This window comes from Natator depressus, chromosome 1 (assembly GCF_965152275.1).
Source record: "Natator depressus isolate rNatDep1 chromosome 1, rNatDep2.hap1, whole genome shotgun sequence".
NCBI classification, from domain to species: Eukaryota; Metazoa; Chordata; order Testudines; family Cheloniidae; genus Natator; species Natator depressus.
Window position 1 is genome coordinate 151,380,765 of NC_134234.1, and position 16,215 is coordinate 151,396,979.

The 16,215-nt window shown below is 44.2% G+C and overlaps 1 protein-coding gene across 4 annotated transcripts in view; it reads left to right on the forward strand.

Annotated features, from left to right (window-relative positions):
* USP9X (ubiquitin specific peptidase 9 X-linked) overlaps positions 1-16,215 on the forward strand; it is a 199,062-nt gene that overhangs the window by 84,566 nt on the left and 98,281 nt on the right. For all 4 annotated transcript variants that reach the window (XM_074968997.1, XM_074969018.1, XM_074969028.1 and 1 more), the window contains one exon: positions 4,970-5,103. In XM_074968997.1, the coding sequence (XP_074825098.1) occupies positions 4,970-5,103 (134 nt within the window). The remainder of the gene's footprint in view (positions 1-4,969; positions 5,104-16,215) is intronic.

Consider the following 16,215-nt stretch of genomic DNA (forward strand, 5'->3'; position numbering starts at 1 on the left):
CACAGCAGACTTCTTACTTGAAGGAAAAGGTACACCTTTTGGGAAACTTAGGGCATGTCTATGCATACAACACTGCAGCTGTACCGATGCAGCTGGGCTGCTGCAGTACGTCTGCTGAAGATGCTCTATGCCGCCGGGAGAGCACGCTCCCGTTGACTTAATAAAACGACCTCTGCAAAAAGCAGAAGCTTTTTCGGCAGGAGAAGCTCTCCAGCTGACGTAGTGCTATGCACACGGGTGCTTATGTGACTGGGGTTCCAGGGTGGCCATGCTAAGACTGCAAAGAATGAGATAGACAATCCCCAAAGCTGGAGGTTATTCTAATACTTAGATCCACCAAGCTAGCAACAAATCTGCTTCTGTAACAATTTATTGGTTACCCAGAAGCCAAAACACAGTTCCCTTAAATCAACCCAGCCTTTGGGGTCCCACCCAGACAGCCAAATCAAATATGATGAGGATTATTGAAAATCTTGTTCATCATATAAAAAGTTCTACCAATTCAAAAGGAGTGGACACATTACCCACCAAGTTAATGAATATTTCAGATCTTGCCCAAATACATGTTTACAACCAATTCTTATTAACTAAACTAAGATTTATTTTTTTAAAAGAGAAGAAGTATTGGTTAAAAGATTATACATATAGACTTGAATAAAATTCTTAGGGCAGTTTCATAGCAGAGATGGTGAGCTTCAGAGTTGCAGAGAATCAGTTGATCAGGTTTATAGTCCAGTGTCCATATCCAATATCAGGAGAAGGAACGAGGAGTACTTGTGGCACCTTAGAGACTAACAAATTTATTTGCGCATAAGCTTTCGTGGGTTAAAGCCCACTTCATCAGATGCATGCAGTGGAAAATACAGTAGGAAGATATAAACAGAGAACATGAAAAAACGGGGGTTGCCATACCAACTCTTAACGAGACCAATCGATTAAGGTGGGCAGTTATCAGCAAGAGGAAAAAAACTTCTGTAGTGATAATCAGGATGGCCCATTTCAAACAGCTGATAAGAAGGTGCGAGTAACAGTAGGGGGAAAATTAGCCTGGGGAAATAGTTTTTAGTTAGTGTAATGACTCATCCACTCCCAGGCTTTATTCAAGCCTAATTTAGTGGTGTCCAGTTGGCAGATTGATTCCAGTTCTGCTGTTTTTCGTTGGAGTCTGTTTTTGAAGTTTTTTTGTTGAATAATTGCGACTTTTAGGTCTGCAATTGAGTGTGCAGGGAGGTTGAAGTTTCTCCGACTGGTTTTTGAATGTTATAATTCTTGATGTCTGATTTGTGTCCATTTATTCTTTTGCGTAGACACTGTCCAGTTTGGCCAATGTACATGGCAGGGGGCATCGCTGGCACATGATGGCATATATCACATTGGTAGATGTGCAGGTGAACGAGCCTCTGATAGTGTGGCTGATGTGATTAGGTCCTATGATGGTGTCCCTTGAATAGATATGTGGACAGAGTTGGCAACAGGCTTTGTTGCAAAGATAGGTTCCTGGGTTAGTGTTTTTGCTGTGTGGTGTGTGGTTGCTGGTGAGTATTTGCTTTAGGTTGGGAGGGCTGTCTAAGCGAGGACTGGCCTGTCTCCCAAGATCTGTGAGAGTGAGGGGTTGTCCTTCAGGATAGGTTGTAGATCCTTGATGATGTGCTGGAGAGGTTTTAGTTGGGGGCTGAAGGTGATGGCTAGTGGTGTTCTGTTACTTTTTGTTGGGCCTGTCCTGTAGTAGGTGACTTCTGGCTCTGTCCATCTGTTTCTTCACTTCAGCAGGTGGGTATTGTAGTTCTAAGAAGGCTTGATAGAGATCTTGTATGTTTCTCTGTCTGAGGGGTTGGAGCAACGCTTCCTCAGCTCTTGTCCCCTAACGCCCCTACTGTACTTGTGCTACATTGATGACATCTTCATCATCTGGACCCATGGAAAAGAAGCCCTTGAGGAATTCCACCATGATTTCAACAATTCCCATCCCACCATCAACCTCAGCCTGGACCAGTCCACACAAGAGATCCACTTCCTGGACATTACAGTGTAATAAGCGATGGTCACATAAATACCACCCTATACCAGAAACCTTCTGACCACAATACTTACCTACATGCCTCCAGCTTTCATCCAGACCACACCACACGATCCATTGTCTACAGCCAAGCTCTGCAATACAACCGCATTTGCTCCAACCCCTCAGACCGAGACAAACACCTACAAGATCTCTAAGGTGCCACAAGTACTCCTCGTTCTTTCTGCTGTTACAGACTAACACGGTTACCACTCTGAAACCTGTCATCCAATATCAGGGCGATCCAGAATGCACTGGAGACCACAGTCTTGCAACTCAAACCCCTGTCAAAGTTTAAGCAGATTTCAGTTGAAAGGATTAGGTCCCAGGAGTCTTTCAAGAGATTTTTTGCAGTCTCTTGACAACAGGCAGTCCTTGGGTGAACAATAGGCTTTTGAAGTAACCTTCTCTTTCCTAATCATCACCGATAATTAGCTACATTTACTGGCATAACGTGGTAGTTCATTAAGCAGTTCATAGACAGTTTACTACTAACTTCAAAGTGAAATGTAGACAATGACATTATTATACCCAAGTTTCATCTGAATGTTTAATAATCCCTTTTGATCTTTGAATCAACAGATACAGTAAGAGACAGGAAGTATCTGTTTACATGGTTAAAATCTAACAAGATATAAGTGAACACATACAATGAGCATTGCCTCTAATTCTTTTTTAACAATACAAGTTTACATTTCAAAGCTCTGTCTAACATGGCTATGTTAGCTATTTATAAGGAATAGCCTTAATTACCATTTATATACTTCTCTAATATGCCTTTAAAGATTGAATTTGGATCATTTAGCCTGCAAGTTGCTTAACCCTTTTTGGCCCTGTGTCACAGCTTATTTCAGTGTAATTTACGTCGTTCAGAATGGTTATTCACACCCCTGAGCTACATAAATTATGCAGACATAGCCTTACTTTAACCAGAATAGCAACATCAAGAAACCAAAGTTTCAACAGGCGTAAGACCTCCTTTCATCATAGGGTCGAATTCATCCGATTACCACCGTAATTTATTTGTCTTGTTAGAGTTGGTAAGGCAACCTCCATCTTTTTATGTTGTGTGTGTGTGTGTGTGTGAATATCTTCCTACTATATTTTCCACTCCATGCATCTGGTGAAGTGGGTTTTAACCCACAAAAACTTATGCCCAAATAAATTTGTCTCTAAGATGCCACAAGTACTCCTCGTTCTTTTTGCTGATACAGACTAACACGGCTACCAGTCTGAAACGGTTCACTGGGGTTGTGCACACTCGCATCAGCAGGGAATTTGACTCATAGTCTTCAGGTTCACGAGCCCTAATCTGCTTTCAATATACTCTGTTGATTGTGGGCAGGGAAGTAACGGTTGCACTTTGGTGATCTTTGATAGTTAGACCTGTAGTTTTTCTTTAAAAGATTGAACCTTTGTTAATTTGGCAGGAGAGCTCTGTTTTGAAGGCTGCAAGTTGTACTGGTCATGATACCACTTGGTATCAATAAATACAACGCAACATAAAATCTTTTAAAGATATATTTTAATTTACTTACTGGTGTTAAAATGACAGCAAAGGTGAAATCTACCAAAATCTTTTTTTCCAGTTGAAGGGACAATCTAGTCAATGATTGGTCTCTCTAGTAGGTTCAACAAATATTTTTGCTTCTCTGGAAATCATAAATTTCCTTAAGATTATATAGCTGTGTGTGATACAGGCTTTCATTTTTCATAGCTACTCTTTACAAAAATTATTAGTAGAGTATGTCGTCACAATTCAGTCAGAGCAATGGGTAAAGTTGGCCTCTAGTCTGTCAGTATTTGCAGAAATAACTTGAGTGCTCGTGTTGTGGAATTTGCCAATGTTTCTGAAAATATAGCTCGTTATTGGTCAGTGCGGCTGCTACCAGAGCTACTTCTATGAGTGGACAGAAATTCTTCTTCCCTTTTGAGCCCATCAACCTGATGGAGGATTAGAAAGGAGCACCTTTTCTGAAGGACCATGTAGCATTTCAATGAGCAAAATAAAATAAAAAAAACTTGGGTTATTCCACCAACTATAATTCTCTAATTTTTGCAGTGGTTGCTTTATTTTTGCTTTTCACTTTGTGAGAGAAGTGGTTTATTTTGACAAATCAGACTTAAAAAGCATAGGTCACCTTGGAAGCCAAATATGAGAAAAAACTGGATCCACATGATCAACCCTACTATTAATGTGAGTGGTGGAGAACCCTCAGTGAATAATAGGTGATCTGAAGTAGATCCCCTTCTTGTGCAGGTGTTGCCTTCCCTTTGTGCTCCCGAGAATGAGAGTATTACAACTACTACTTTATGTAATCTATATAGGTAGAAAATGGGGTGATATTTTCCCAAGAATTAAAAAATTAGAGACCTCTTTCAAGCAAATAAAGATAAATTAACTTTAATCAGATTAGTATCATATTTAATACTGGGCTGAATAGTTTTAAGATGATGCTGTCAACTTAATTGAAGACAAAGCTATGTTGTGACATAGGGGTTGGATAAAGGATAATAAATCAAGGGCCTCCACCCTTTATATTATAGTTTCAAAAGAAGACTCAAACAGAAGTGATTCTGTTGTCTCCTTGATAGGGCTAATTCAAGATATATTATGTTGAAATATTTGAACATAGTTGTTTTTACAGTTGCATATTTTATTATTCAAGAACGGACAGTGGGAGCAGTCTGACAAACTGTTTCGTTTCACTTTGTAAATGATAAAAAAAAATTTCAAATGTCAATGAAAAATGTTGGCATCCCAGAATATAGCCAGGTGATTGATTATTGGTCAAGTCCTAAACATTTTTTTCCTTTAAAAAAAAAAATAATAATAATAATGAATTTTTCCAGAAAAATTCATTAGATGCAAGAAATATCTTATTTACTCTAACTTTTGTGTATTAATTACAGCCAGACTCAGCGAAGTCCCCATGTGTTTTACCGCCATGACTTAATCAATCAACTTCAGCACAATCACGCCCTAGTTACTTTGGTTGCAGAAAATCTGTCCGCGTATATGGAAAGCATGAGACAGTATGCTAAAGGTAAGTTATATTTTTGTTTCCTAAATCAAGTGTTTCATAATTCCAATTGAAAATCGGTGTTAAAGCAACATATTGCTAGTGGGGAGAAAGAGTGTTTATTTCACTTTCATAGGTTGTTAGATATTGGAGGCCTACACATGTATATCAATCCAAAACAAGTCAAATTTAAATTTTAAGATTACTCTTGTAAATGTAAATTAAAAAAACCAAATGCGTTTTGTAGTGGAACTTCAAAAGTGGCAGTCTCATTGCTTGTATTTACTTTCAAGTTAAAGATAATCCTTTCATGCCCTGCTTAATTTGTGATAGTTATTTTTGTGGAAAATGTTAAATTCTGTCCCACTTGTAGCTTTGTGTAAATCTCATTATTACAGAGGGAGTTGGTAGTAACACCTATATTTAGGTTGCATAGCACTTACCATCATAAAATATTCTTAGTCTTAGAAGCTCTATCATTGTTGTTCACAGCAAGCATTTAAAATTTGGTAGGGAGAAAGCCCTGAGGCCAGAGAAGTGCTATTTATTAGTTACATGAAATTCTGTTAATATTTAGCTGAGTTATAAACTTCTGAAAAACCCTTCTTTTCTGTTGCTTGCTTTGTCAGTATGCCAAAATAATAATGAATATGCACATTTTCCAATGTCAGGCCAGTCCCCTGCAGATTATTCTGCACTGGGAATCCCAAGAGCAGGCAACCTAGTCGCTGCTGTACAACTGTAGCAGGGATGAGGAGGTGAAGAAGAAAGATGGGCCAGGTCATGTCAACAGTGCCCAGCCTGCCCTGTATTCAACACATGGAACTGGGGCACATCGTCCACCTTGTTGGCACCACATGGGGCAGGAACTCTCCCCCACAAACAGAGGGTGAAATGGGGAAAGAGATCAGAGCCGGGTGCCCTGCTTACCCAACATATGTGCCTAGCCACCCACTTCCACCCCAGGGTTTAACAGCCTGCGAGCTTAATGTAATTAGCTGTGTAGCTCAAATGGTAGATATCTGTGCTGCAGTGTTGAGTTCAGGATTCAAACTTTACTGATACATGATGGGGGAAGGAGGTTGTTATTACAGCTGCACATTAGAAAATTGTTTTTTTTTTCCTTTTTTATACCCCCCCCCCCCCCCCCCAACGCCCTCCCTTGAGGAGTTACATACAGGAAAAACTGTTAAAAGAAGGTTACTCATGTTGCACAGATGGCCTTAATTCAGGCATTTCCTAACTCTTCAGTGTTTGACTTTGTAACCTAAAGAGCTCAGCTCTTGAACTTGTGCTACTATCCAAGATTTACTTCAGCCTATTTTCACAAGGCCTTGAGAGCAACCTTCATTTAAGAGACCTGGAGACTGCACAGTCAGTTTTTTTCTTCATCTGGTGTTTCGTATTTTAAGTGATTACATTTTATTATAGCACTGCAATAGTTAATGTAGAGATGGCACTTCCATTCTAATAGCTTATTTTCAATTGTATATAACTTTATCAAAATTTACTGTATGTGCTGACATAACTCAGGCTTTGTCTTGCCTAGAAAAGTGGAGTGGGATATGTGCTAGTCTTTGTGCATAAACATTTATTAAAAATGGGTGTGGCTCTTTTAAAGTTACCTGAATATTTAGGTTGGGGATAACTAAAATACTGGATAACTGAAATTTAGGATAATATATAATTCTGAATGAGGACAAACTATGTAAAATCCATTATTTTCCAATAAGGAAAAGATAAGTGTTGATAACATACCATTCTCAGGATGTTCCATGTGTTAATTTCTTGACTTCAGACTTCCATTGGAGGAATGTACTGAATATTCACAAATGCAGATATTTGACCGATTATACTTGTCTAGAACAACGAGGGGAAATGGAGAAGAGTACCATTACATTTATTTCACAGGAAGTTAATGTTTTATATGAATAGCTTAGCTCTCTTAAAATGAACATTGTCCAAAGTTCTTTTCCTGGAACAATAAACACTTTTTCCTTTTCAGCTTATTGGTACAAAGGTTCACAGAATTAGAACACTTACTGGGTAACAAATGTTCCGAATATGTAAATCTTCATCCCAGGATACATACATTTTAAATAATAGTAAAAGTTGCAATTAATGAAACAGTTTGAAATTGGTGGGTCAGACCATTCTGAATAGGGCTGATCTTGTCAGATTTTTAAAAAAGCCACATTGACCTCTTTCAGTAATTGGATGAGGAGACCTCCAAAGACTTTTTTTTTTCTTGGAACACATTCCATGCACCAAATTTAAGCCACCAATTTGTATTGAAGTTCTGTTTGAATTCCTGCTTCAATATTTATTTGTTTTATATCATTGGTGGTGCTGCCTATAGTTAAGGTTGTCTAATACCTGCCTGTGGGGTCGTTCCCAGTTCCAAATAAGTTTGCCAAACTTCAACTATTCACGCTGGCATATTTTTTTATGCCTGGTGTCTTCCTTGGGCTGAAAATTTTTGGAAGTTTCAGCAAAAACAGGTCAGCCCTTTCTGAGAATGAAGTTGGGGAGAAATTGTTTTCCTTATGTTAAGTGGGAAGGTCTAGCGCCTCCGTGGTTTGGAGCAGGGACTTGGAATTTGTCAGGGAGCTTGCCTCTTGGAATCAGAAAGATTCTCTTTTACTTTCCCTGTGAAAATCCACCCAAATTTGGCCAGGTTGTAAACCTATGAAAATCACTGTCTGTCCAGGCTCAGTGGAGGTATATTAGAAGAGGGAAGACTCGCTTCTGTGTTTTCACTATTCCCCTGCTGGCACCCAGGTAGCATGGAAGAGGCAACAGCCTGGCTTGAATTCAGGGTAGGGAGAGGGACAGACACTGGGTTAAATAGGAGGTTGGGGGTTGGAGGGGAACAGGGATATGCTATTGGCTATGCTGGGAAGAAGAATGAGGCAATGGCAAAAGGTCTGTAACCACTGGAAGAAAACTTCATTCCAGAATCTGGAATTGAATCTGGGATTTCAGAGTCTCGGCATTCCTCTTGTCTATCAAATAGGAGTAAATCTCCCTGGGGAAGTATTCAGGATGGGTACTGTGACAAAGTTCCTCCTCTACCTTGGTGGGTCTTGCGCTTATTGGCGGATTTGCTCGCCTTGGAGCTTCACGGCAGCCCTCAGCTTGGCCACTTTTCTGAACCCACAGTCCAGGTCGACTCCTCCTGTGTCTGACCAGGAGTTGGGAGGATTTGGGGGGAACCCGGGCCCACCCTCTACTCCCGGTTCCAGCCCAGGGCCCTGTGTAATGCATCTGTCTAGAGTGCCTCCTGGAACAGCTGTGCGACAGCTATAACTCCCTGCGCTACTTCCCCATGGCCTCCTTCCAACACCTTCTTTATCCTTATCATAGGACCGTCCTCCTGGTGTCTGATAATGTTTGTACACCTCAGTCCTCCAACAGTCCGCGTTCTCACTCTCAGCTCCTAATGCCTCTTGCTCCCAGCTCCTCACATGCATACCACAAACTGAAATGAGCTCCTTTTTAAAACCCAGGTGCCCTGATTAGCCTACCTTAATTGATTCTAACAGCTTCTTGATTGGCTGCAGGTGTTCTAATCAGCCTGCCTCTCTTAATTGTCTGTAGAAGGTTCCTGATTGTTCTGGAATCTTCCCTGTTACCTTACCCAGGGGAAAGGGATCTACTTAACCTGGGGCTAATATATCTACCTTCTGTTACTCTTCTGTAGCCATCCGGCCTGACCCTGTCACAGTACATATTGTCTTTGGTAAAAGGAATGGGAGAAGCAGATTTTCTGAATGCATCCGATGAAGTGAGCTGTAGCTCACGGAAGCTTATGCTCAAATATATTTGTTAGTCTCTAAGGTGCCACAAGTACTCCTTTTCTTTTTGATAAAATTAAGGGTGTCTTTTTTTTTAATGTTGAAATGGATATTATAATCAGGGTAATAAGTCAAACTGGAGGAAAAAAGTTGTGGTACTTCTAGGCTGTGTGCATTCATGACACCAAAATTAGTTGCTATTTATAGTGAATTATGCAGGACTTCATAGTGCAATTAGCCCTATTTCTTTTGTGCTTTGATCAGCAAATAAAACTGATTCTGGTCATCATGGTTGTGAAGAACACATGTATTCCAATACAGCGGTGTCTTCCTGTGTCTACAGACAGCTTGAAAAATAGAGAGGTGTGAACTTGAACCACTCATCTCAAAGAATTTTAAATTCTGAAACCAAAAGATGATAGTTTGTGTCAATATTGTTTACCTATCTCTCTGCTGATTTATTTTAGCAGAAATATTTAGCTAATCTGCTTATTTATTCTAAAATGTTTTTGATACTTCCTTGGGTGCCAAAAGCCCCAGCTTCCCCCTCAACTTTTGATTCAGGTAAGGATTGGTAAGATGAATACCTGTGGCACAAGAATAACTGAAAATGTGGAAAGAATATAAAATATATTTAATATAAAAAAATGAAAACAGATTCTGTTCACTTGAAATGAAGCTGCTGCAAAATGTCAATTCTTTAGCACACAAATACTGTAGAAAGGAGGTGGTTTTGCTGCAGAAATTTGGTCTAGCTTGTGTGATTGTATGTAGGGCCTTGTTAAAGAAACTGTTTAAATGTGACAGGTTTTGTTTCAGCGCAGGTAAATTCTGCTCTGAAGAATAAATAAACCACCTAAGTTGATGCTGACAAAGGTATTGTCCTCTTAACGCTTCTAGGTCTGCTCTTAAACATTCATCAAAATTGAATATGCCCCACTCAGTATTTGGCATGTCTGCAGATCTCATTTTGGGTATTTTGATGTAGCTTCCTTTGTCTTGCCCGTATCGGCAAATGTTCTATATTAGAATTATTTTCAAAAGCCCTTCATGCTGTCTTCAGTCCATTCATGCTGTTTTCAGGATTGCAGTGGCTCCCCAACAATGTAAAACCCACAAGCATTTAATTGGTAGTAGCCTATTGTTCAGTCTAATGCCTCTAATTTCAAAAGAAAATTGGATATTTTAAAGACTGAATACTTGTATTGAATTCCAACCAGGCATATTTTGGACAAACAAGACTTCAGATTTGGTTGCTTGATAAGAAAACACTGTGGTTGCCATTTTGGGGCTGTAGTGTCATTCTCTAAAATGAAAATTAAGTGAGCTTTTGGAATAGGAGTTCCCAAAGTGGATCAGCTAGTCTAGTATCCTGTCTCTAGCAGTAGCCAGCACCAGAGCCTTCAGAAGAAAGATCTCCTAATCCATAGTAGTCAGAGATTGTTTTAAACCATGAATTTTGAGGCTTAATCTTGCCTGAAATTTGCTGGCACTATTGTAACCCTGGATATTCTTGTTATTCCTCTAAATGTCCAGTTCCTTTTAATCTTGTGGTGTGTTTGGTCTCATTGACATCTTTGGCAATGAGTTCAACAGTTCAATTATGTATTCTGTGAAAAAACATTTTTCTTCTTTTCAGAGTGCTTGTTCCTATGAGTAGTGCACTTTAGATTGTGTATGTGCTGCATGCACCAAGATTGGAGAATTTTCCCTAGCAGTGTCCACTTGTTCCACACATGTGCCCCTGCTCTCCTCATGCTCTGCACCGAAGGTATAAAGGGGGCTGCCAGACCGGCCGCGATTTGATTTCCATCTCACTGCTCATGGTCTGGAATGGAGCCTCGTTGTGTGTGCTGACTTCTTCTGCCTTCTCTGTAAATAACCGCCCCCCCACCCTTCCCCCAAAATAATTTTTTTTTTTATTAGTCTAATTTAGATACAGTGGTGGAGTTCAGTTTCCTAGTTTTGGGACCCTGCCCTAGGTGGGGAGCAATTCACACACTCATCCTGCTCCCATATTCTCTGTCAGCGACAGGGAGAGCATTCCAAGGATTCCCAGCTTCAAGAGCTGTGTAGACTGCCAAAAGCTTTTCCTAGTAACAGACAGTCATAGTGCCTGTCTATACTGCCTAGGGAAGCCCATATCCCTCCCAGATCCTGTATCTGCCAGTTATTTCTGAGGAGGGACAGACAGTCGAGAGATCAGAGTCTGAAGACTCCTCATGGGGACTGCTTCTGACTGGGGAGACACCCCTGTACATTGGCTTGAAGATGGTAGGAGCACCCCTTTGTGTGCGACTCTGGCCAGTTCCAGGGCCCCTTTCCATCCTCTTCTCCCCACCCCTGAGAAAAAAGTTAGCTCCAAGAGACTCCGATGAGTACAGACAGAACAAATGAGGAGGGAGACCCAAGCACAAGGGGTGGGGGGGGGGAGAGAGAGATAAGGACAAGGTAGCCTGGGTGGGGTTGGGGAGGAGGGAAGGACAAGGCCACATTGCTTATTGTAGCCACACTAAAAATCAGAGTGTTTGAATGACAGCCTTCTGTTGCTTGGGCCATCCTCTGGAGTGGAGTTGCTGGGTGCCCGGAGCCGCCTCCCCCCCCCGCCCCACCCCCCAATTCTTGGACATCTGGCTGAGGAGGCTATGGAACATGGGGAGGTGGGTAGGCAGTTATACAGTGGATGCAGCGGGGGGCTGTGCTCTTGTTGGCTTTCGTGCAGCTCCAACAGACGCTTCATCATGTCCGTTTGCTTCCTCATTAGCCTTAGCATTGCATCCTCCCTCCACTCTTCATGCTCACTTAATTCTTTCCTGGCCTCTCCCACTGAATGCCTCCATGCATTAAGCTGTGCCCTATCAGTGCAGTAGGACTGCATGAGCTCGGAAAACATGTCATCGCGAGTGTGGTTTTTTTTTGCCTTCTAATCTGCGATAACCTCAGGGATGGAGATGATAGGGGGAGCATAGAAACGTTCTACGCTCTTCGATTCTGGGGGGACTGCGTGGTCACCTGTGCTGCTGAGTTCACCACGCTGACCAAACAGGAAATGGAATTCAGAAGTTCCCAGGGCTTTTCCTGTGTACCTGGCTAGTGCATCGGAGTTCAAAGTGCTGTCCAGAGCAGTCACAATGGAGCACTCTGGGATAGCTCCTGGAGGCCAATACAATCGATTTGCGTCTGCACTACCCCAAATTCAACCCAGCAAGGTCGATTTTAGTGTTACTCCCCTCGTCGAGGAGCAGTACAGAAGATGATTTTAAGAGCCCTTTAGGTCGACAGAACGGGGTTGGTTGTGTGGACGCAGTCATTTTTAAATTGACCTAACGCGGCTAAATTCGACTTAACCCCGTAGTGTAGACCAGGTCTTAGTGTCATCTGTAGATTTTATTATCTCACTGCTCACTCCCCCTTTCCCAGCCATTAATATATTAAACAACAAATGGACCTAACGTGGACACTTGAGGCACCCTGCTATTCAATTTTTATCATGGCAGAAGGTTGACCATTTATTCCCACACTTTTGGTTTCCTGCTTTTGGCCAGTTTTTGATCCATGAGAAATACATGGTGATTAGTTTCTTTTGAGGAACCTTGTCAGGCCTTTAGAAAGTTGAAAAAAATTAACCAGTTCTTCTTTGAGTGCTTGCTCATTTCAGTTCCATTCTAGTTGTGTGGCCGCCCACGTGCACAGTTGTCAGAGATTTTTGCCTTAGTGGTATCTGTAGGGTCGGTACTCATGAGTGCCGCACTCATGTATTAATATATCAGGCGCCGCCAGCCCTATGCCCTCTTGGTTCTTTCTTAATGCCGTTGATGATCAGTTGGAGCACCTTTCCTTGCGTAGTAAGGGCTAGCAGTTTTTCATCTTTACTGACTTCGAGCCTTAGGGCATTGTAAATAGTTTTTTTAATAGCAGTTAGTGTTAAGTGTAGTTGTAGTTAGAAGTTAGAGTCCCAGCAAGGACTTCGTCCCTGGCGGGGCATGCCCCAGTCTCCTGGGTTTAAGCCTCACGCGGACTGTAACAGGCCTGTGCTTGTAAGCGATCAACATAGTAGCTGCCTCAAGTGCTTGGGGGAATCACACCTGAGAGATAAGTGCCATATTTGTAAAAACTTTCAGCCCTGCACACAGAAAGAGCGGGATATTCGTTTACGGTCTCTCCTCACAGAGTCTGCCCTTCATCCGGCTTCCGTGCCATCCTGCCAGGACTCTGAGTACCTCAGCGTTGATGTGCAGTGCACCCCCGGCACCAGTCTCCGCCCAGTATGGTTCCCTGTCGCCAGTGCCCCAAAAGAAGGTGAGAAAGCACTGCTCCCTGGCACCAGGCAAGAAGGGCAATGGGTCATCGGGCAAGGGACCCACTTCAGGCCTCCTGGCCACTCCAGAGCCACGAGTTCGTGACTCTCCGATCGGGGCCCTCCCAGGAGTGGCATGGGACCTAAACCCCTGACGCCACTGATGCCTTCAGAAGCTCAGCGGGCTCTAAGAGAGCAAAGGCCTCTGCCCATGCCTACGATGCAGCACATGCCACAGGAATTGCCCTCGTGGGAAGCCTCTGCCAAGCCAGCCACTAAAACCCTTCAGGGGGCAGTGGAGTGCTGCCGATTCCCCTGAGACAGAGCAGCAGTCTCCAGCTCTGTGCTGCAGATCGCCAGAGTTGCAGGCCAGAGCCTCTGGGCTTGCTTTTGGTCACCACCATTGCAATTGCGGTCCCCGCCATCTCGACACAGATCATCTAGAGGGAGACGCTGGTTTCCATACTACTTGGACCATTTGCCCTCTCGCTGGTTGTCCTCCAGTGCAGGTCCTGGTCGCCTATCCCGTGGGAGTACTCTCCGTCACGTCTCCGGTCTCCTCGGCACCAGTCCCCTCGCTCCAGGCACAGGTCTCTGACTGTGCCGGTCAGCAGACAGACTCAGGTATCGACGGCCCCATCATGGTCACTGGAAGGGGATTCCTTTGGCATGGATTCCTTTAGCCCCTTGCTTAGACTCCAAGGGTGTGAATGGGCACCCGAGGCTGCGTCAACATAGACAGTGCCGCCTGGGCAGCACGGCCAGTGGCCTTACTGGAGTGCGTGGGGAGTGCCGGTCATGGTCATGTCCCCTTCACACCGCTCATCGGCCGCCTCCTCAGAGCAACAGGTGGCAGCACTGGCTGCATCGGGCTTGGTGTATGAGGTATGCTTGGAGGTCGAGGCAGAGGAGACTGCACCCACCCCTGAGCTTCCCTCCCCCATTGGAGAAGATGCCCCAGGGCCTCCCCCGATGGTATAGTCATCATTTTTGTCCCCAGACAAGGTGGTTTCGGGACCCTCGAGGGCCAACCTGCTGGACAATTTTAAAGAACACCAGGCCCTGCTTTAATGGGTGGCCGAGAACTTGGGCCTGGAGGTTGGGGAAATGTCTGAGTAGGCAGACACTTTGTTTAATGTCCTGTCAGCCTCTACCCTGCCCTTGTCGCACTACCAGTGCATGACTGAGTCCTCAAAATTGCCAAGGCCCTCTGGCAAACTCCTTCATCCATCCCTCCCAGCTCAAAGGGCCGAAAAGAAATACTTTGTCACGGCCAAAGGGTTTGAGTACCTTTACAGCCACCCTTCCCCGGGCTCGCTGGTGGTCTGTGCCCAATTAAAAAGATAACAAGGGCATATCATCTTGACTCCCAAAAATAGAGGCCAAAATATTGGACCTGTTTGGAAGGAAAATTTTATTCAACTGCCAGCCTACAATTCCGGGTGGCGAATCATCGGGTCCTCCTAGGGAGATAAATTGAAATTCTATGGGACTCCCTCCGTAAATTGAAGGAGTCCTTCCCGCAAGGTTTGGTCCAGGAATTCAGCACACCTGGTGGAGGAGGGCACCACAGCCGCTCAGTGTTCCCTCCAAATGGTGTGGGACGTGGCTGACTCTGTGGCTAGGGTGGTCATGTTGGCAGTGGTTATGAGGTGCAGCTCCTGGCTTCAGACCTCCAGTCTCTCCCAAGACCACCCATTCGATGGGTTCTGTCTCTCTTTCAGAGCAAATGGATGCAAGGTTGCATGGGGTAAAAGACACTCTGGCCATCCTTCGCTGGTTGGGCATATATTCGCCGCAGTTTGCAAGAAAGCAGTTCTAGCCACCCCCGCCACCAAGGCCTTGGCTGTCTTGTCCAGGGTCTGCAAGGAGAAGAGACAGATGTTAGTTTCAGCTACTGCTGCCCCCCTTCCTCCTCCTGCTCACCTGCATAACCCGGCCCTTATTTTGAGGGTGTAATCAGGAGAGACGCCCCAGTCACCTCCCAGGATCCACCCCGTTCTTTCCTCAATCATCTTCTGGAGATAATGTCTCAAGGCTACACCCTGAATTTTTTGGCCGCCTCTCCCTCTCCCCGTCCCTCTTCAGGAACCCTTCTCATGAGCAAGTCCTCATTCAAGAGGTTGAGAACCTCCTGCTTATGGGGGCAGTGGAGGAAGTCCCTCGAGACATGACAGGGACAGGATTCTACTTCCGTTACTTCCTAATCCCGAAAGCAAAAGATTGCCTCAGCAGGATCTTCTCGTCTCGCCATGAGTGGTTGTTCCACCCGGAGGAGGTCAGTATGATCTTCCGAAAGTGGGGAATCCCCACAGGTGGACTTGTTCGTGTTGTCTCAGAGCAGGAAATGCCACGTGTTCTGCTTGCTCTGGGGAATGGACAGGGGTTCCCTTCCACATGCTTTCCTGCTCCCATGGTCGGGGTGGCCTGATGTATGCGTTCCCACCAGTGCCGTTGATCCACAGAGTTCTAGTGAAGATCAAACGGGACAGGGCTAAGATTATCCTGATGGTCCCTGAGCAGCCTCACCAAGACCGGTTCGGCACGCTGTTGGAAATTTCGGTTGCAGTCCTGCTGCGGCTACCTCTCTGGCCAGACCTGCTGTCCCAGGACTACCTGAACCTGGAGGTGTTGCACTTGTTGGCATGACTACTGCATGGATGAATGTGGAAGAGCAGGAGTGCTTGGCCTGAGGTCTTGGTGGGTAGCGGAAAGTCCTTCACCAGAGCAACTTACCTGGCCAAGTGGGAAAGGTTCACGTGGCTGGGCTTTGGAACGATGTGTCCAGGCTGAGCAGTTCTCGCTGCAGGTGATCCTGGATTATCTTGTGCATCTCAAACTTCAGGGCTTGTCCCTGCCATCGATCAGGGTCCACCTGGCCACTATTTCGGCTTTCCATCCTCTGTTCCAAGGCAGGTCGGTCTTTGTTCACAACGTGATGGCCCGGTTCTTGAGGTCTGGAGTGTCTCTCTACCATCACATCCAGGATCTTGTTCATCCCTGGGTGTTGAATCTCGTGCTGTCGAGACTCATGGGGCCTCC